Source organism: Microtus ochrogaster, linkage group LG9, assembly GCF_000317375.1.
Source record: "Microtus ochrogaster isolate Prairie Vole_2 linkage group LG9, MicOch1.0, whole genome shotgun sequence".
Taxonomy (NCBI): domain Eukaryota; kingdom Metazoa; phylum Chordata; class Mammalia; order Rodentia; family Cricetidae; genus Microtus; species Microtus ochrogaster.
In genome coordinates, this window is record NC_022034.1 from 30577404 (window position 1) to 30598393 (window position 20990).

The 20990-nt window shown below is 42.8% G+C and overlaps 1 protein-coding gene across 1 annotated transcript in view; it reads right to left on the reverse strand.

Moving 5' to 3' along the window:
* Positions 1–20990, reverse strand: part of Ros1 (ROS proto-oncogene 1, receptor tyrosine kinase) — a 123116-nt gene that overhangs the window by 96329 nt on the left and 5797 nt on the right. The window contains exons 2-7 of the mRNA XM_005363617.2: positions 15386–15430; positions 13483–13542; positions 11874–11900; positions 7810–7870; positions 4392–4540; positions 2888–3026 (exon numbers count right to left, since the gene is read on the reverse strand). Coding sequence (XP_005363674.1) covers positions 2888–3026; positions 4392–4540; positions 7810–7870; positions 11874–11900; positions 13483–13542; positions 15386–15430 — 481 coding nt within the window. The remainder of the gene's footprint in view (positions 1–2887; positions 3027–4391; positions 4541–7809; positions 7871–11873; positions 11901–13482; positions 13543–15385; positions 15431–20990) is intronic.

Below are 20990 nucleotides of genomic sequence, written 5' to 3' on the forward strand. Positions count from 1 at the left end.
AGGAAAAAAAAGAGAGAGAAAGAGAAGGAAAGAAAACCTTTGGCATTTCTAGAGATATTATCTTCCTGCTCTGACCTCCCATAAGTATGTGTCAGTGTGCCTGATTAAAATAATCTAGTAAAGTTTAGATTGTCTGATCCTAAGTGACTGGGCCTTTGCATACCTGCCATATCTAATCTCCTCTTCATTGAGCTCAGTGCCTTCCAACCTCATCAGCCACTTCTCAGACACACTTAGCTAACTGCTGCTATTGATCTTTGCCTCCACTCTTCCTTCCGCCTGGAAAACTCATTCCTCAATATTTGCATAAATTCTTCTCTTACGTCATTCAAAGCCTTTTCAGAGAGTCCTTTCCTGATCACCCAGACATCCAAAAATGGGTCCCACCCTCAGGCATTCCTTACGGCCTATGTTTCTTTTTCATGTTTGCATTTACTCCTCTGTACACCTGCCCTGCTTTCTTGTGCCATGTCTACTACCCAGGAATCAGTAAGTATCCCTGTCTCTGACCCTTCCTTTCTCTACAGAATGATGGGGGCCTGTTCCTTAGCAGCGGCCATGTCAATGCAGTGCTCAGTTAGACAGAGGTAATAATTCTAGTCCTGAAAGAAACAGTGTGGTCTCCCTATCTTTCCCTGGCTAACAAACTTAATAAGAGGCAGCAAGATCTGTTGTGGAATATTCCTTTACGCTGTGTGAAGGTATGTCACTGTGATTGGTTTAATAAAGAGCTGAGTAGCCAAAAGCTAGGCAGAAAGAAGTTAGGTGGGGCTTCTGGGGACAGAGAGGTCTCTGAGGAGGGAGAGAAAGGAGGGTCACCAGTCAGACACAGAAAAAGCAGGACATGAAGGAGGAGAAATAAAAGCCACAAGTCATGTGGCAACATACAAACTAACAGAAATAGGTTGTTTTAAGTTATAAAAGTTAATCAGAAACAAGCCTAAAGTAAGGCCACATTTTCATAATTAAGAAGTCTATGTGTCATTACTAGGGAGCTGTCAGTACCAAGGAAGACTTACTATGGATGTCTGTTCTGTAAATTCAAGCTTTCCTTTAAGTGGGTCGATGGCTCAATTCTAGCACATGGTAGGAAAGTGCAAGTGAATCTCTGTGAGATCAAGGCCAACCTCATCTACTTTGAAAGGTCCATAAAAGTGCTACCCAACCCTGTCTCATAAAAAGAAACAAACAAAAGGTCTCTTGAAAAGTTCTAAATCTTTCTAAAATATCCAGTGTCTCCTAACTATGGGTTCCTTGGGGGGAAATAGCAAACATTTTCTTACACCAAGAAGGAAGGGCACAGCCACAATCAAATCAGAGCCAAACCAAAATTCAACACCATGGAAAAAGCGCTTGGTGTTTGGTTCTCACTCACAGTGCTCCAGGCTCAAAGGAACCTGCACCCCTTCTCCATCTCTGCCCTCTGACTACACATAGCTCGTCTTCTAGTTCAGGTCTACTCTACTCTACAGACGCTGTTATCCTCGATGGTCTCCCCATGATACTGGCCTTCTCACAATATAAAGTCTCTGCAGCAACCGGGCTGAACTTACACTAACATCCTGGTCTCTCTTCAGGGACTCTGTTCATGCCACGTGAAACCAAGCCTCAACTTCTCTCCTTGACCCCTTTCAACCTAGAGTTCTACTACAACTAAGGTTTGACTGTCCCAAAAGGCGTCTCCTGGTCTTACAAAGCACCAAGCCTCGGCTGTTCTTCATGACCCTCATCCTGTCATCACCAGGGATACTCTTACACATGTCCAAGTTCAGTTGCCAGAAGGAGGTACAACCTTGGTTGCCTCTGTTCCACTGTGTCTTTGTGTGACCCTGAAGAAACACTACCCAGAAGATTTCACCTCAGCAGTGATGATCTCTTCTTAACCACCACGAACGTTTGAGACCAGGGGACCAGAATCAATGACCCCAGAAACACAGGTTTCACTTTAGTCCCCTGTTCATCACAACCAACTCTTCGGCTCCAGTTGGCCAGAGCCACAAATTCTTAACTCAGAATATCACATAAATAGCTCTAATAGAGTCTTTGCTTCCCTCTGAAATTTCACAAGCCATGTCTTCTTTGTCTGTATCGCTCTCAATGTCCTTATCTTCCAAGCTCCCACAAAACAGCTCACTGAGCTCTGAACACTCAATAGCTTCCCTAGACCGAAGTTCTAACTCCTTCCACCATCTTTCCGAAAACAATAGCTTTAAGCAACAACATGGCAACAGTCAAGTCTCTAGTACCAGTTTCTGTCTTAGTTGGGGTTTCCATTGCTGTGATAAAGACAATGACAAAAATCATCTGGGGAAGAAAGGCTTTATTCTGGCTTCTAATCACAGTCTGCCACGAAGGAGTCAGGGCAGGGACCCGAGGCTGAAAGGCGTGAACTAAAGCATGGACCATAAAGGAACGCTGCATACTGGCTCATTCCCCTTGACTTGCTCAACCTGCTTTCTTACACAACCCAGGAACAACCTGCCCCGGATGGCGTCTCCCACGGTAGGCTGGGCCCTCCCCCAGCAATCATTAATCAAGAAAATGCTTGAAAAGAAAAGGCCAAACTAATGTAACCAATTCTTCAGTTGAGGTTCCCTCTTTCTAATGACTCTAGCTTGTGTCCCGTTAACAATAACTACCCAGAAACCCTTCTTTGTGTGTTTAGTAGTGGCCATGTTTCCCCTCTACCAATGTAGGTTTGACAAGAGTAGAGGTCATAGTTCTGATCAATGAGGAATTCTGAACATTACCTGGCACACAGTTAAGGACTCAAAGGCTAAATGGAATACCAAGGGAATCAATTTCTTTCGTTGCTTAAAACAAAAACAAATTAAACTAAAACTTCAAAATAATGTTCTTACTTCACAAGTGGCATATGTATGCCTACCTCCATAAGGATGAGTCCTGTAACTGGGACTTGGTGGAGAATAAAGATGCAGCTGGGCTGTGAAGATCCAAACCACTCGGAAAATATATTCAGTGAACGGATGCAGGGGCTCCACCACATATGAGAGCTTGAGCACAGTCTAGATCCAGGAGAAAGCAAAAGTCAGCATGCATCCAAACACATGGCCCACTGAGACACAGAGTTCAGATTAATTTGGGTGTGCCTTTGGAGATGGGCAACAGCCCAGGAGCAGAGCTTCGAGACACCAGTCTGCATTAGTCACAGCATTCGCTCCTTCAGGGAAAGCTAAGCATTCGGTGACTCGGCACTTAGCTCAAGGACTTACTTGAATTTTCCCATGTTACTACACTTGGTACATTAGGCTATCTTTTTTACTGAAAGTGCTCATGCTTTCCCAAAAGGGACCATCCTGAAAGCCTACTGTAAGCCGGGCAATGGTGGTTCACACCTTTAATCCCAGAACTTGGAAGACAGAGACAGGTGGACCTCTGTGACGTTGAAGACAACCTGGTCTACAAGACCTAGTTCCAGGACAGGCTCCAAAGCCACAGAGAAGCCCTGTCTCAGAAAAAAAAAAAAGAAGGAAAGAAAGAAAGAAAAAAGAAAGCCTCCTATAACCCGCTCTTCTAAATTAGAGACCCCTTCAAGAATCTCCCTCCTGCCCTTCACCCTAGTTGGAATCACTTTACAGGTTGGTATGGATAAAAAGCAAAAATGGTTCTATGATGCCATGCTGATGGAATTATATATGTGACATGTATACTTTTTCTTCATAAAGGGTTTCCAGAGTAGCAGAGATTAGGTTCAGTTAATCCAGCAACTGTGCTCAATTGTTGCTAGAATGCATTAAGGTCAACAAATCATTTTCTCTATCCACACAAGAGATTCCTTAAACCCCCAGTAGAAGCTTGAAACATCAGATAGTACCAAACCCATGTAGGTACTATAAACAAAACAATGCCAGTCCTGTGACAGTCAGCTCAATAACCTTACTAGAGGCTGTCTGACAGATGACTGGTGTATACGGTGCAGAAAACTGAACCTAAGTGTGACTGACTTTCCAATGAGCCAGAGTGAGATGACCTGGTAGTTCATCATGCTCCTCAGAATCTGGGATTTAAAACTTCCACTTCATTTTAGTGGTGGTGGTGGCATCGGTGAGTTTGTCTTGGTTTGGTTTTCAGGCAGGGTTTATTTCGTAGTTCATGCTAGCCTGGAATTTTCCACATAGCCCACACTGGCCTCAAACTCACAATATTCCCACCTCAGCCCACCAAGTAGTGAGATGACAGCCCCGTGCCACCACACCTGGCTTCAATCTTTATTTCAAATACTTTTCCATTTAAAAATTGTAAATAGTATCTGAGCACGGATGACTGACTAAAGTTTTGGAAACTGAAACCACAGGGAAGGATATCTTGGAGCTTTGAATAATTTGGGGGACAAAATGTCTTTGTTTAGATAAGAAAATAGCTTTGCATGCCTCTGTGTATGTCCAGCTTCCTGGAAGTCGGTCATATTTCCACTGGATGATGTATTTTACTCCAGAGATGCTGGCAGGGTCCCATCGTAATGTCACGCTGTGAGTGCCAATGGAAGACGCAAAGGGTGCTGTCGGGAGGTCTATACTTTCTGGAAGGAAACCACATGTCAATCACTAGTCACTCTGTGGATGGGTGTGGCTGTTTTGTCTAGGCCTCTCCTGCTAAATAGCACATCTGAGTATAAATTATATTCAAAGAAGCCTGTCTTTTTTTCTCACAGGAAGGCAACACGGTGTTCTGAGACTGACCAGTCTTTTCTTACGGCCCCATTTTCTTACAGGCGAAGGGAGGAGAAGCCAAAACCTTGTCTGTGGTATAGTAGAAGCATCCAGGGCATGGTACCCCAAGGCACTTTCAATGCTATCGCTGCGGATCCTGACACTATGCCGTCTACAGTAAAGACTGTAGACGGCAGGGTGTGTTACAGAGTAAAGCCAGCTTTGTGAGATGCTGGGGACCAAACCCAAGGCTTCATGTGAACTACATCCTCAGCCCCAGCAAACTATTCTTAAAGGCACCAAGCTATTGCTTTTACCCCCAAAGACTACATGCTCTCCTGGTCTGTGTTACAACACATGTCATGGCTTTTCAAAACTGGGGTCGCTGTGGTATACATTTAGTAGGGACTTCATGAGTCTTTGCTAGATTTCTGCAAGGTATATGCTACTAAAATGACATTATCTTATTTTAGTCTTTTTATTTTCCTAAACTCATGATGGATTTAAGACTTCAAATTTCATTTATTGAAAAAGCACTGTACTGATTGTCAGATTGGTAAGGAGCTTAAAATTATTAAATGCAAATCCTGAGAACCTCACTCTCGCTCTCTGGAAGGTGATTAGTGGGACAATAGTAGGATTTTCATCACTACAAATAATGAATATGGACTAATTAAAGCTCCTTTCCAAAATATAGAAAGCTTAAGGCCATTGTCATCTCAGACACAGAACTCAACACAAACCCTCTCTGTTGACATTCATTTGGGGCTGTTAAAACCGCACAGGCAAAGCCCGGCTCCACCTTCTTCCTTTACAGTAAACCCTTAAGTATCCGCCATCGGTGTAGGTTGTGGACACCTGGAAGAGGTGTCCAGCGATGGCGCTGGCAGTGAGGAAGATGGCCAGGAGGCACAGGAGCCAGAGTTGTGTAAGCACCGGTAAAAAAAAGTTTCAAAACACAGTGATGCATACAGATCAACACCGGCCAAGCAGAGCCGTTCTAAAACTTCACTGAGAAGCAGCACAGTTGAAGCAGCGTCACTCTAAATGAGCTTCATCCTACATCCGGGGCTCTGCCACCACAGAAGGGAAGTAACTACAGTTGATAGTCTCTACTATCTCCATGACTCCAGGCAACTATTTAAACATCGTACTTCAATTTTCCCATTGGACAAGTGGGGTTAGTTATCTCGTTTACTGCCTGTAAAGACAAAGGGAGCTGGTAAATTAAGGAGAACAGCAGTGCCGTACTCAAAAGATGCTTAATAAAAATAGCTATTGTGGTGGGGACGACTCAGTGGGCAAAACGCTTGCCATGCAAGTCTGACAATGTGAACTCAGAACCCGTGTAAAAATGCTGGACGAAGTAGCATGTGTCTTTTTGTTTGTTTGTTTGTTTGTTTGTTTTGTTTTTTGAGACAGGGTTTTTTTCAGTAGCTATGGAGCCAGTCTTGGAACGTGTTCTGTAGACCAGACTGCACTCGAACTCACAGAGATCCTCTTGCCTCTGCCTCCCGAGTGCTAGAATTAAAGGCATGCGCCACCACCACCCAGCTGGCATATGTCTTAATCCTAGCACTTTTACAGGAAGATGGAAGGTAGAAACAGGCGAATCTTCCAGAAACTCACAGGCCATGGTGTACATAGCACAGTGGGGGGAAAAAAAGAAAAGAGACCCTGCCTCAAAATAGGTGGAAGGTGAAGACTGACTCCTAGTGCTATCTGCTGCCCCCTGTACAAGCACCATGACACATGTGCATCCCCATACACACACACACACACACACACACACACACACACACACACAGAGATTAGTAGATTGTTATTTTGATGCATTGTTAACAATTAACACTTCCTATCACATAGAAACGAATATGACTCATCTAAAATCAAATAACAAAGCCCAGCCAGAAATAAGTAAGTGCATTAATGCACTAGAGATGGACCTGTGGGGGGGGCGGGGGATAAATGCCTTTACCTAGTCTTGACATCATTTTTTGAGCCAAAAAGCACAGATCCAAAGCCAATGAGAAATTTAAGTAAAAGTTGATTATCTTATAATCTAGCACAATTATACAACTGTCACCAAGGTAATAATATAATTACAGAATATAAGAAAGGGATGTGAATCCGGTTTGCACTTTTCAGTTCTGACATTCTTGGCTTCGGTAAATTTGCCATGGCTCTGTGGAACGGAGGAATTATCTGACCATTTGCTCTGTTAGACATCGTGACTTCAGAAGTGTGTGTCCCAACTGCTTAGCAGATGCTTGAGACAGTGGCACATGTTCCAGGCCTAGTGGTTCACAGCTGCCATCCCAGCACTCAGGAGGCTCAGGCAGGCTAACGATTGCCAAGCCTGGAGGCCAGTTACGCAGTGAATTTCAGGCCAGCCTAAGCTACAGGCCGAGTCTTTCTCTAAGCAGCAATAACAAAGTGCACAGAAGATCTGCCAACATGGCAGGGAGGGTAAGGGTGCTTGTTCCCCAGCCTGATGATGTTGGATGGAGGCCGCTTGTTGGTTCCCGGCTGCTTATCCCCGAAATAACCACTCAGAAACTGTATTAATTAAATCACTGTTTGGCCCATTAGCTCTAACATTTTATCAGCTAACTCTAACATCTTAATTTAACCCATTTTCTATTCATCTGTGTATCACCACAAGGTCATGGCCTGCCAGCAAAGTTTCAGTGTGTCTGTCTTCGGCAGCTCCATGGCTTCTTCCTGACTCTACCTCCTTTCTCCCAGCATTCCATTTAGTTTTCCCTACCTAGCTGTGTTCCCCCATAGCTCTGCTATAGGCCCAAAGCAGTTCCTTTATTAACCAAAGATATTCACAGCATACAGAGGGGAATCCCACATCATGATGACCCTAGTCTGTAACATATTTTTTTCACATACAAATGTTTTGGGTTTTGAGACCTCTGCACTCCAGGCTGGTCTTGAACTCACTGCAATCCTCCTACCTCAGCGTCCTGGGTGCTGGGACTACAGTTGAGAGCCACACTAGCCTTATATACAAATATTTTCAATGCTGTTGAGATACAGCAGCGTAGGTTCTGTGAGGGGAGCTCCCTTATCCTTTCTTAAATCCCCTGGCAGCGGCGATTACTTCATGACGTCAGCAGTGTTTTCTCACCCAGCACTTCCTCTTCATAGGTCCCCTCTGCAGTGCTGCAGCCGACCTCACAGGCCTCTCTCTGTGGAAGACAAGGGGCATGAGTCAGTGCCTTGGAACTGTGTTTACTGACAAACTTCAACCACAATCGGGAACATAAGTGCCTTATCTATCTTTATAATTGGGGTGAGGTGGCACATGCATGCCATCCTAGCCCTTTCCAGGCAGAGGCACGAATTCAAGGCCATCCTTAGCTACTCAAAAAGTTTGGGGCACCCTGAGCTTTATAAGAACCTGTCTCTCCAACTCAGCCAACAGAGCAAGTTCCAGCACAGTCAGGGCTAAACACAGAAAAACCCTATCTCGAAAAACATACATACATACATACATACATACATACATACATACATACATACATACATAAATACATACGAGAGAACCTGTCTCAAAAACCCGAGAGTGAGAAAGAGCACAAGCATTTAAAACCATAAGTAGCTCTGGTAGGTTTTAGTGACCTTCAAAATTGTGTCATCAACACAATGTGATTTTAGAACACTTTCCTCATGTCAGGAAGAAACCCAACAGGGTGCCCTTATACATTTCAGTTTCTTCCATTTCATTCCGTTGACGGTGACTCTTGATTTACTGAATTCATTCCGTGGCCCTGTCATTTTATAGTTTGAAAAAAACTCTGAGTTTAATAGTTCACTTTTATTTTTACCATCTAGGTTAAACTTTTGATGAGCTGAAAACCTAAAATTCCAACCCAACATAAATGCATTTGGTTGTCTATTTGTTGTGCTATCTCTACTCTTCCTTAGAATTAAAAATTAACTACAAGTTCCACAATAGCCAAGCATTCTACTGGGTATCTTCGTACCATACTGACGTTTAAGATCTACAACAATCTAACCAGGATAGACACCTTATCTCCTTAAAGCAAAAAGAAAACAGAGTACATATTTGAGGACTGAAACCCAAACTGCCAGCCGCTCTTAACAGGTGCATCGGCCTCCGCCACAGAGAAAAGAAAATGGTGAGAAGAAAGCACACATAGTAAAACTCCAGCAAGGCTGTGCTCAACTCCCTGGTGTCCTTGAGTTTATCATTGCGATACCAAGAACAGCCTGCTGTCAGTTTCCCAATGATGATAGGTACCACAGCACAATGCATCTACCCTGGGAAGAAGAGCTGGAACGTGCAAATATTAACTTTGAGATGTTTGAGCTGTGCACTGAGAGGAAGTAGAGTCCGATAACCCCGGGGTTGCTTAGTTAAGGATTAATTCAAATACCATGGTGTGGGCCAGGGATTGTTTAACTTAAAGGTTCGTATACTTGTCACATCCTCTCTGGAAATTTGAGGAAAGCTCACTTAGTATATCCACAGACTGTGGAGAAGATACAAACCAAGAGGCAAGAAGAGAATTACATAAAATAAAGGTTTTTCATCCAAAAAAAAGAGACTTTGTTTAGAAATATATATTACTTGGAAATATAGGCCAATCTGAAAAAAAGATAAAGGAAGAAAATTGTGGCCCTGTTTTTCCTGCCCCTTCCTCAGAGGACACATAGAATAAACTCTGTCAGTCTCAGAGTTTAAACATTATCTCAAGTGGAGACAGCACTGTCAGCTATGTTGCCCCACTCATGAAGATAAAGCAACATCAGGCTTTAAATAAGGGCATCCTGCATTTCCCAAGTCTAAGGGACCTGGAGAGAACATAGAGGTGGTTGTATCAAAGCAGTCCACAGAATCTGAACCAGAAGCTTCTAGATGGGACATTTATCCTATTTATTCCAGGAGACCTGACTGCCAACACTTCTCCGCCCAGGGGCTTTATCCGTCTGCCATCTTTAAGTCTACCCTCACTACCATTTTCCCACAGTACTAAGACCATCTTCATTATCTCTTGGCTTCCCAGGCTGGCATTGGGCTGCCTGCATCTTTCTTCATTTTCTTAACACTGGGAGGAAACCCTCTCCCACCTCCGTATGGATTGCAACATTCTTCCCCGAAAAAGCTTTCATTCATTCAAGGATATTTATTGAATCTCTTTTCTGTCCCAGGTGTCGTGCCAGGCAGCAAACAAGACAGGTAAGTTCCCTACCTTTGTGGGACTTACATTGTCTGAGAAGGGTTATAAAATAAAGGATTGACAAGTCTAAAACAAGCACCTCAGATAACGGAAGTGTGTGACTGAGTGTTGGGGCAAGAGGATCAAAGTTCTGGGCCGTGACTAGGAGACTTCCTTTAGTGTGGTCAGCTGGAACAGCACAGAGATGACGCTCAACCAAGACTTGAGCACTTACAAGAAGCAGGGAGAGTGTTTGTGCGGAAGAGAGACACCTAGGAGAGTTGAAGCCATGTGTCTGGCACAGAGAACATTATTTCATTTTGATTTGTTTGTTTGTTTATATGCTGGGGGAAGAGGCTCACACCATGGCCCAAGGATGAAGATCAGAGAACAGCTTCAGGGCTCATTTCTCTCCTTTTACCACATGGTGGCCTGGTATCAAACTCGGGTCATCAGGTTTGGCAGCAGGCTCCTTCACTCACTGTGCCATCTTGCCATCCCATAACCGGGTTTTAAACTGAACAATAATAACATTTCTTCACAAATAAGCAGGGCCAAATGCGACTCGGAGTGTTGGCAAAGATTTTGGTGAATAAAAGGGATAGAAGGGTTTTCTTTGGGGTTTGGCTGTTCCAGTTTTATTTTTGGACCTCTGTAGGCTGGCCTCAAACATGTGGTTTCACCTGGCTCTGCCTCCTACATGGTTGGAATACAGATGTACAGCACCTCAGCTGGCCTAAGGGGTCTCCTGCAATGTGCTGTGAATATGCATAGTGGAGCACTCTGTGTCTGGAGAAAGAAAATACAATCTTGTGGCCCAGCTGCCAAGCGAGTCCCATCCCCAGAACCCACTTGGTAGAAGGAGAGAAATGATTCCTGAAAGTCATCCTCTGAATTCCACGCATGTGCATGAGCACATCCACCTACCCAACACAAACACCAAATGAATAAGGAAAGCTAAAGAAAAGAAAAAAGAAAATGCTCTTTGCAGGGATATCCCAGAATGCATTCTTCTCTTCTTTCCTCCCTATGAGACTCAGCCTTCCCTTGGTCCAGGACAGGAAATTACAGTCTTCTAGGTGAGACTAAAGTTACAGTCTGGGGGGCTGGAGAGATGGCTCAGTGGTTAAGAGCATTGCCTGCTCTTCCAAAGGTTCTGAGTTCAATTCCCAGCAACCACATGGTGGCTCACAACCATTTGTAATGAGGTCTGGTGCCCTCTTCTGGCCTGCAGACATACACACAGACAGAATATTGTATACATAATAAATAAATTTAAAAAATAATAAAGTTACAGTCTGTCCTTGGACTCAGGTTATACATTTGTGTAGATTTCTCCTATTCAGACAACTGAGAGACAAGCATATTTGCTATTGCATCTTAACTGAATGTACACGCACACCTATTTTGTGTAAACATATACCTTAAAAGCTATTTAAACTGAACACGGTAGCGCAGGTTGGTAACGGCACTTGGCAGTAGAGGCAGGAGGACCCGAATTCAAAGTTATCCTTAGCTACAGAGAGTGTTTGAGTTCAGTCTGGCATGCATGAGTTGTCTCAAAAAGAAGGAGGAGAGGGAGAAGGGGACACGAGCTACTTCCACAACACTTACATTGTAATAACTGTAGACAGCGAACTATACATGATTTGAAGGAGGGAGGATGTAAAGATGTACACAGGTCGCGTGCATATAGTACTGCATTCTCAATGAGGGATTTGAATATGTAAGCGTTTGTGAATTTGGGGAGTTTCTAAAGCCTGTTCCCCTTTGACACTGACAGATGATGGTTTATGTATACATGTAAATTTGTATGTATCTGCATACATATTAATAAAGACTAACATATACACATGGATACATCAAACGGCAAATGTCTATGCCAAAATGAGATTAGACCCTCATTTATGACTGAGAAATTCTTCATCTCCCTTTAGTAGCCTTTGGAAGTCTAAGAACTCACGCTTAGGTTTGATTATATCTTCTTTGTAAGGGATTATGAACTCACCTCAGAAATGGTGGTGTAAGCATCATTCTGCACAGAAAATAAAAGGAAAGGGAAGTTAATGTCCTGAGCCTTGCAGATAACTTCAGTGATTCGGCTGTGCATTTCCTACAACTGAACTTTTTTCTACGGCCAATAATCAGCAGTAAGACAAACAAGTGGGGCTGGAGAGATGGCTCAGAGGTTAAGAGCAGTGGCTGCTCTTCCAGAGGTCATGAGTTCAGGTCCCAGCAACCTCATGGCAGCTCACTACCATCTGTAAGGGGATCTGATGCCCTCTTCTGGCATACATGCACATAGAGCACTCATACCCAAAATAAGTAAATCTTTTTTTAAAAGATGAATAAGTAGCAGTTGATATAGTCAAAATGGCATATGCCTGTAATCCCAGCACTTGGAAACTGATGGAGGAAAATCTCAAATTCAAGATCATATGGAGACCCTGCTTCAAAAAAATAAAGTTGAGCCTGTTGTGTGAATAGCTTTAAAATTATGATATTTGGCCAGGTGGTGGTGGTGCATGCCTTTAATCCCAGCACTCGGGAGGCAAAAGCAGGTAAATCTCTGAATTCCAGGCCAGCCTGGTCGACAGAAATAGTTCCTGGAGAGGCTCCAAAGCGACACAGAGAAACCCTGTCTTGAGAAAAAAAAATGATATTTGTGTCAGTAAGAAAATAGTAAAGCGGGTTATCCACTAGAAAATCTCAGTGAACTGGGAGAAGCCTGTAATAGACCAGGCTAGGGAATTTTACTGCAGCTCAGGAGAGACAAATTGAAATGAAAACCAGTTGGAGCTCTAACTAGCAAAGGCCAGCAATTTCCTCTGCCCACATTGGTGGCTTCCTGTATGGTTGCCTGGCAACAAATGGTATGCCCACTCATGTGCTCAGCAAGAATCAGTACCTGCTTTGTGCCCACCCTGGTCAGTGGAGGAGACGTGGTCTAGAAAAGCTGAGTGCTTCGTGCCCTGTAGGAACTTACATAGTGGCGTCAATGACATTAAACACTTAGCTAGACAAATAATTAAGTGGCAGTTTGTAATGGTATGTAAGAATAACTCAGTCCAGATGACAAACACTCCATTTGTAAAATTACATTCTATAATGCACACAGGCACAAGTGGAAACAGGCATAAATAACTTTTATAACCGAGGTCTATAAGGCAAGAAAAATTATGAAAATGCACATAAGAAGAATTAGTTGTTTATAGAGATTCATGATGCTTGTATCCCAAGCTAGGTGCAAACCCTAAGTCAACTCCTGCTTCTGCCTCAAGAGTGATTGGATCACAGTTATGGGTTGCAAACCCAACTTTAACTTTAAACTTTTTATTTAATCCTCAAATAAGCGCCATCATTATAATTTAGCTCATTAACAGAAAATGATATTAGGGAGGTGGGCTGTGGTTCAGTTGATAAATTGTTAGCCCAGGTTCAACCCCCAGTGTCTCATAAACTGATGTGGTGGTATATGATTGTAGTCCCAGCACTCCAGGAAGAGAGAGTAGGAAGATCAGAAATTTAAGGTTGTCCTTAGCTACGTATGAGTTTGAGGCCAGTCTGGGCTACCTTGGGCCCTGTCTCAAAAATACGCAACAATAGTTAATACTTACACATTTTAAAGCACACTTTTCCTGATCTACAGAGCTCCAAAACTGACATCCTTGGATGCACTGCAAGAGATAACAAGACCCGGGCGTGAATAAAGAATTGTGAATTTTTGGTTAACTAAGAGTACATAGTAAGAAAAGTACCACTTCGTATTTTAGAAATACGAATGCATTGGCTAAGATACGCCCCCTGGACTCTCCGAACTGCGTATTTACAGACAGGGCACAGTGTGGCTGGCTCCAAGAGTTCAGGACTGCAAAGCCGAGTTAAGCCCTGTGCAAGATGGCACCCCAAGAGCACCCAATACCCTATCCGCTGGGTAGACATCAACCAGTTATGTCCAGGACAGCAAGACATCAAGTGTATCCTGGGTCTCCAGTTGTCCTCACACAACCAACAAGACCACAACCAGGGACTACAACCAGGCAGAATGTCAAAGCTTGTAGACAGACCATTTCTTAATCTGTTCCCTTCTGGCTGCTTTTACACCAAAACTGCCCTCAAATGTCCTCCTACAGCTGTGCTGGTCTCCTGCTGGACCGCTGACCCATGGCTCCTGCTTCATCTCTGTCTGTCACTCTCCCAGCCCGCATGCTGCTAACCCCTATAACTGCCTGGCTTCCTAACAAGCTCCCCCCAAACCTGCACTCCCGCATCAGACACCCAAACCTGAGTCACTACAGATTCCCCGTGTGACACACTGAATCCCTCATATCCAAACATTCTCCCATTTGTACGCTTGAGTGACCTAAAACAGGAACCCAGGCACGTTTTCTTTCCCTAACTCCTAACCCTCATATTACAAACAAGGCATCCCCAAGTCCTACTGACCCACCTGGTCACTAGCCAAGTTCTCTCTGGCTCCCTATTCACCGTCTCAGCTGTCTGATGCGCCCCTTCACAACGTGCTAAATGCTCATGGAGGACCACTCTCAATTACCTCTTTGGAAGAGGCCGTTTTTCAAACCAAACACATACCAATGTGCTACTTCTATGATGGAGTATTATTTTAGTTATTTTCTAATGATGTGAAAAGATACCACAGCCATAGAACTTTAATCGTAGCACTCAGGAGGCAGAGGCAGGTAGGTCATTATAACATGAAGGCTATCCTGGTCTGTATACCAAGTTCCAGGATACCCAAGACCACATAGACCCCATCTTAAAAATAAAAACACTTGGTCACATCATTCATTCACTTGTTTGTTTATTTATTCTTGTTTTGTTTTGTTTTTTGAGCTCAAGATGCGAGCTCTCAGCTGTTGATCCAGTGCCAAGCCTGCCTACTGCCATACTCTCCGGCATGATGGTCATGGGTCCTAGCCCCCTGAAACTGTAAGTCCCAAATAAACTCTTCTATAAGTTGCTTTGGCTGTGGTATCTCTTCACAGCAATAAAAAATAACTAAAACAATACTCCACCATAGAAGTAGCACATTGGCATGTGTTTGGATTATATTGTGTCAGAATTCTTGATTTTAAAAGTTGATGCTGACCACTTGCACGATAGTGGAACTACTGTTGCCGAGGTGACCAATTGCTCTCTAATTGGACCTAAGGCTCACTCCAGACTAGTCTATAGCTGTAAACCCGGTCAAAAACCCATGGTGGAAGAGATGCCAGGCCTTGTGCAGGGACTGAGCACTGTTTGTCAGCTAAACTGACATCATTTCAAGCTGCCTTAGAAATATTTGTGTTTACATTCATAGGCAAAAGTGATCATCAACCTTAACCACAGAAGCCTCTTATTCCAGCCAACAGCGAATTACGAGATTCGTGGCTGCCCAATAGGCTAAAAGTACATAACAGAGACGTGCTCAGTCCTGAACAAGATAGTTACACCAATATTCCCTTTTTAAAATCAACACAAACTGTAAAGTTCTTGGTAATAGAACTAGTTACTTACCGCCTCATTCAGATTGTACGGTGGGCCAATGTCAAGCTGTTTGCCCTGAAACAAGAAGGGACAATTAACGTCATCAAGAGCACCAATACCCCACAGTGCACCATTGTGCCGGTTTTTAAGTTTCATGGAATTCACTTCTCATTGTTTGCTGATTGTAGAGTGACTTGCCAAGTGTTTCCAAGTCATTTAATCTGGCTTGAAGCTGGACAAAAGGCTGATGCAAGTTATGGATGTCTTGCCTAGGGTCCCGCAGCACCTGCAAGGATGGGGGTGAGCGTGTGGCGGGGCAAGGATGACAGAACCTCATGGAGAATTAAACAAGCCTGGGGATTCGGCGACTGATCCAAACAGAGGTCTCCTGAATTAGAAAAGAACTAGTTTCAATTTTTTTCCCTTCTCTTTCCAATTACTCAGTAACTGTAGGGAAACATACAAATTTGGAATGTCATGTTTAATAAAATATAAATTCTCTCTTTAGTTCTCACATACTTGAAATTTTCAGGGTGGCATTTATGGAGCTAGTGGATGTTCTCAACCTGTGGGTCACGACGCCTTTTCAGGGGTTGCATAAGATTATTCTGCATATCCGATATTTGCATTACGATTCATAACAGCAGCAAAATTACAGTTATGAAGTAGCAACAAAAATAATTTTATAGTTGAGGGTCATCACAACCTGAGGAACTGTATTAAACTGCATTAGGAAGGTTGCAGAGCACTGGGCTAGAAAGATGGCTCCATTTAAGAGCATTGGCTCTTCCAGAAGACATGGTTTCGATTCTGAGTATCCATATGGTGACACACAACCATCTGTGACTCCAGTTCTCAGGAATCTGATGCTCTCTTCTGGCCTCTGCAAGCACCAAGTGTAAACATGGTGCAAAGACACATAGGCAGAACACTCTTACACATAAATAATAAGATAAAAACAAGAAAAAAATAAAAGGGAAGCTTTTGTTGCTGGTGGAGAGACAGCTCATTGGTTCGGAATGCCAGCTGTGCAGAGGACCTGAGTTCAGTTTCCAGTACCCACATCAGGCTTCTCACTAGCACCTGCAACTCCATCCTCAGGGGATGAAGCACCTTCTTCTGGTCTCCACAGATGCCTGCACCCACATGCAGATACCCACACGGGGACACTCACACACATACAAATTACTTTAAATGACAAATGCTGTCTTAATGGTTTTGTTTCATTTTGTTTAATCTTCCTGGTTTTGGAAACAGGGTCCCATGTAGCACAGGATGGCCCTCCAACTTCCTATGTGATCTTGGAAGGCACAAGAGGATGGTGAATCAGAATGTGATTGAGTTTAGTTGTTTCTTGTTTTGTTCTGTTTTGTCTCATTTTTCCCAGTGCTTGGAGTCAGATCCAGAGCCTCCTATATGCTAAGCAAGCACTTAAGAAAGTTTTCTGTGGTTGGTTTGTTAGTTGGAGTTAGGAATTGGGGTTTTTTTTTGGTTTGTTTTAGTGGTGGTGGTGTTTTAAGAAAAATAAAAGAAATCTTCATTTATAGGAAGATTATAAAGAATGGCAATGCAGGATCCATAATGCTCAGGTCAGTGATATCACGTGAATATGAGCTACTTTGTATTCATGCTCTGCTCTACCGACTGATTAAAACCATAGGCAGAGGCAACCTACATGTACATTTCTATTACTGATTGGTCCTGAGCAGAACCTCTGTGATTTGGTTTGACTTGGTTTTGTCTGGTCTAGTGAAACAGTATTTCTCACGTACCCTAGACTGGCCTAGACCCTTCAATCCAACTGCCTCACCTTCTGAATCAGGAGATACAGGTTTGCAACATCCTATCTACCCAGAGAGTGTCTACCTTAGGAGTTTGCTGAAGAAGGAAGTTCACAGGGGCTTAGTCCAAAATGAACAAGTACAGGCAACTAAGGAATGCTGAGAGAGGAAGGAAATAGACTTTCCTCGGGAAGAGCACAGCATTGGCTAGTCAATACCAAATGGTCAGCCCTGAGAACATATGAATACAAGTGGCATTATATGAATTGAGCAAATTGTATCTCTGTATTTGTGGATTTACACTATATATATAGTCAGATATATATATCACAACAAGCAGAAAAAAAGCCATGTATTTGAAAGAGAACAAAACAAAAGGTTGGGTATATGCGAAGATTTAGGGGAGGAAAGGAAAAAGGGAAATGATAAAATTATGAACTCAAAAAATTAAAAAATTTTCAAATGAATAGTTTTCTAAGTTGGGTGTGGTGGCACATACCCTTGATACCATCACTCAGGAGGCAATGGCAGGCATATCTCTGTGAGTTTGAGGCCAGCCTGGTCTACACAGTAGGTTCCAAGCCAATCAAGACTATAGTGAGACCATATCTCAAAAAGCAAAACAAAAAAAGGTTTATTGATATGAAACACTGAGTTAGAGATGTAATCAATAAAGCAAGGGACATAGTACACATCCTTGGCTTCCAATTCTATAAACAAAATATGTCCCTGGAGATGATAAAAAAAAAAATCCTGAGAAGGATGAAAGTGTGTTTTAAGCATTCAGTATGGCCTCTGAAGATACGGTGCTATCACAGGAGACAGCCCATTCCTAAGATAATGGTATACCCCCTCCTTCCCATGCATTTCAGGCTTCTTTTCAGGACTCAGAGAAATGCCTGATGGGTAACTACTGTTCAATACTTACATGCAAAATTAATGCTTAAAAGCAGAAGCTCCCAGTCCCCCCCACACACACACATACAAATTCAAAAGCTCTAGGAGTTCCTGTTGTCTTTATCCAAGGACTTCACGCTGTGAGGTTAATTTGAAATCAAACTCAAAAAACTGAAAAGACAAACATTTTCTTCCTTGGTGATTTATACTCAAAAGGAAGACGGGAGTTTGTTTTGCATAACAAGTAATAACAACACTTTGTATTCACAGAGAACTCTGACATTTAAGTTAATTTTCTAACCTCCTGAGGGGGTTATGTGGGTTTTTATTATTGCTGTTTTGTTTAGCTTTGCTCTGTTGTTTTGGCATTTTTTATTACACTTGTCTATTAAATTGGTGGAGCAGTGGGGTGTCTTGGGACAGCATGCCTGGACTTCAGAAGATAACTTAAGGAGTTAGCTCTGTCCTCCCATCGTGTGGGCCCTAGGGATCGAACTTGGGTTATCAGACTTGGCAGCAAATGTCTCTTAACCACTTGCCAGCCTGGTGTTTTTATTTGTTTGTCTTTGTTTTTTGAAGTAAAGCCTCAGGCTGGTCTTGAACTCACTAGGTAGTCAAACATGGTCTTGTTCTCCTAATCTCTTGCCCCCACCTCTGAAGTGCTGGGATTATAGGTGTGAGCCACCATACCGCGCTTCCAAATGTTTAATAGGACTTTGCTTCCATGAACTTGCTCAAAATGAAGCTTTGATTCCTATAGGAAGATTAAATCCTAATCACACAAAATCAGGTGAAAGATAACTGATTCATAATTGATTATTTTCCCATCTCTTCAAAATTATGTTAGCTCATAAAGACAAAAGAGAAGATGCTGAGTTGAACTTGTGTCCATGTTAAACACAGAGACAGGAGAAGATTCCTGATGGCTACAAAGCCATATTGCAGCAGGCATGAATCCCTGGAACCGCTAGAGAGGAAATTCAACCAGCTGCACAGATGCCTACTATGAGGCCTTGGCAAGCCAGCCTTTGTCAGGTCTGTGGTTTTCAGAGGGAGTGAATTATGTCGGCATTTTTCCAACCTCCGTTCACTCACCATCCAATCCCCTTGCAATCACCACAGCTCACAGTCCTAGAATCATCCCTACAACCCAGGCCAGGCAAGTTTATAGTTGTCTTATGTGAAATCTCAATAGCTGTTCTCAACAACTCTACATAACATGCACTGTTACTAACCCTGTTTCATAGCCGAGACCCAAGGTTTAGTAAACCATTCCGGAAGTTGTGATCTCTGTGAGCGTGCACAAGCGTTCTCTGCACTTTGGACCTTCAGCAGTCCCTGCAAAGCTCCAGCGTTAGCTACCTCCAACACACAAACCGGGTCCCACATCACAGACCTCTTAACCCAACACCTACTCCTTGGCCCCAGCCTTGTCTATCCTGGCACTTGAGCTGGAACTAATCGAAATCTTGACTTCCTCCCTTACAAACGGAACCAAGCAGAATGGCCTGCATTTTACCTCATCTTAACATATAGTTGCTCCTTAAGAGATGTGTTTGACTTAGTATTTCTCATTTCACATCTAAGAAGAATAGTACTTAATCTGGAAGCCAATTATGAGCTTCATACCTACAACCCCAGCTTTCAGATTTCTAAGACAAAAGATTGCTTCAAATTCCAGGCCAGAGAATGAGATCCTGACTCCAAAAAAAAAAAAAAAATTAAGCTAAGCCCCCCTCCACAAAAAAGGGAAAAAATAACCAAATAAGGTTCAACTCATAGCATTCTGAGAAGATTCAAACAATGTACTTGTATAATACAATTTTTTTATGTTTTTACCAATCAATTAAAAAAATAAATGACTCGGTGGTACAGCACTAGCCTGCCATATACAAGGTTCAAGGCTCAACCACAGCACTGCCAAATAGAAGCACATAAATTTAGATTTTTTTAAGAATTGTTAAGTGTTGGAAAGATGGATCAGTGGTTTAGAGCATTTATTGCTCTTGCAGAGAACCTGGTTCTCAGCACCCACAGAGTGGCTCACAACCATCTAAAGTTCCAGTTCCATAGGGTCTGATACCCTCTTCGGCTGTCCTACAGCACCAAGCACTCAGGCAATACACAGATATATACACAAAAAATTTAGCTGGGTGTGGTAGCTCATGGCTTTAATCCTGGCACTTGGGAGGCAGAGACAGGTATATCTCTGTGAGTTTGAGGCCAGCCTGGTCTACAAAGTGAGTTCCAGGGCATCTAGAGCTATACAGAGAAACTCTGACTTGAAAAAAAACTAAAAAAAAAAAAAATCACAGTTTAGTGCAAACTCTTAGGAACTTCTTGACATGTGCGAGTTTGCGATATGCAGCCTTTCACACAGACTCATGATTAGTTATGCAATAATCTCAAGTAATTTCTGATGTGCAGGGCTAAAAAATATCATTTTTGATATTTTTAAATAACTTGTTTTCTTAAAATTTATAATTTGCATTCTAATCTATAGTGAATGTCAACCCCAGCTGCCCGCACCTTTATAAACCATGAACTTTTCTGCATAAATATTTGTATCTTTATCAAGCTAACAGCAGAAATAAATATTGGTTTCCCTTTTCAGTTCTGTTTGGTCTGAGGCTATTATCACATGCATTTTAGCAGCTGGGTTTTTTTTTCTTTAATTTTATTAAGTTTATTGGAGGGGGTTGAGCAAGTCACAGGACACATGTGGAAGTCAGAGAACAACTTACAAGAGTAAGTCCTCTCTGTCATATGGTCCTAGGGACTGAACCCAGGTCACTAGGCTTGGTCCAGTTCTAGGGACTGAACCCAGGCCAGCAGACTAGGCATCTTTGCCCACTTAGCCATCTCGCCAGGCCTAAAGCTCTTTTTTGTGATTTTTCACATTCTTATTTTAAGTGCTTTTATTTATGTCCAAGTTGGTTAACTTAATGTAATAGCTT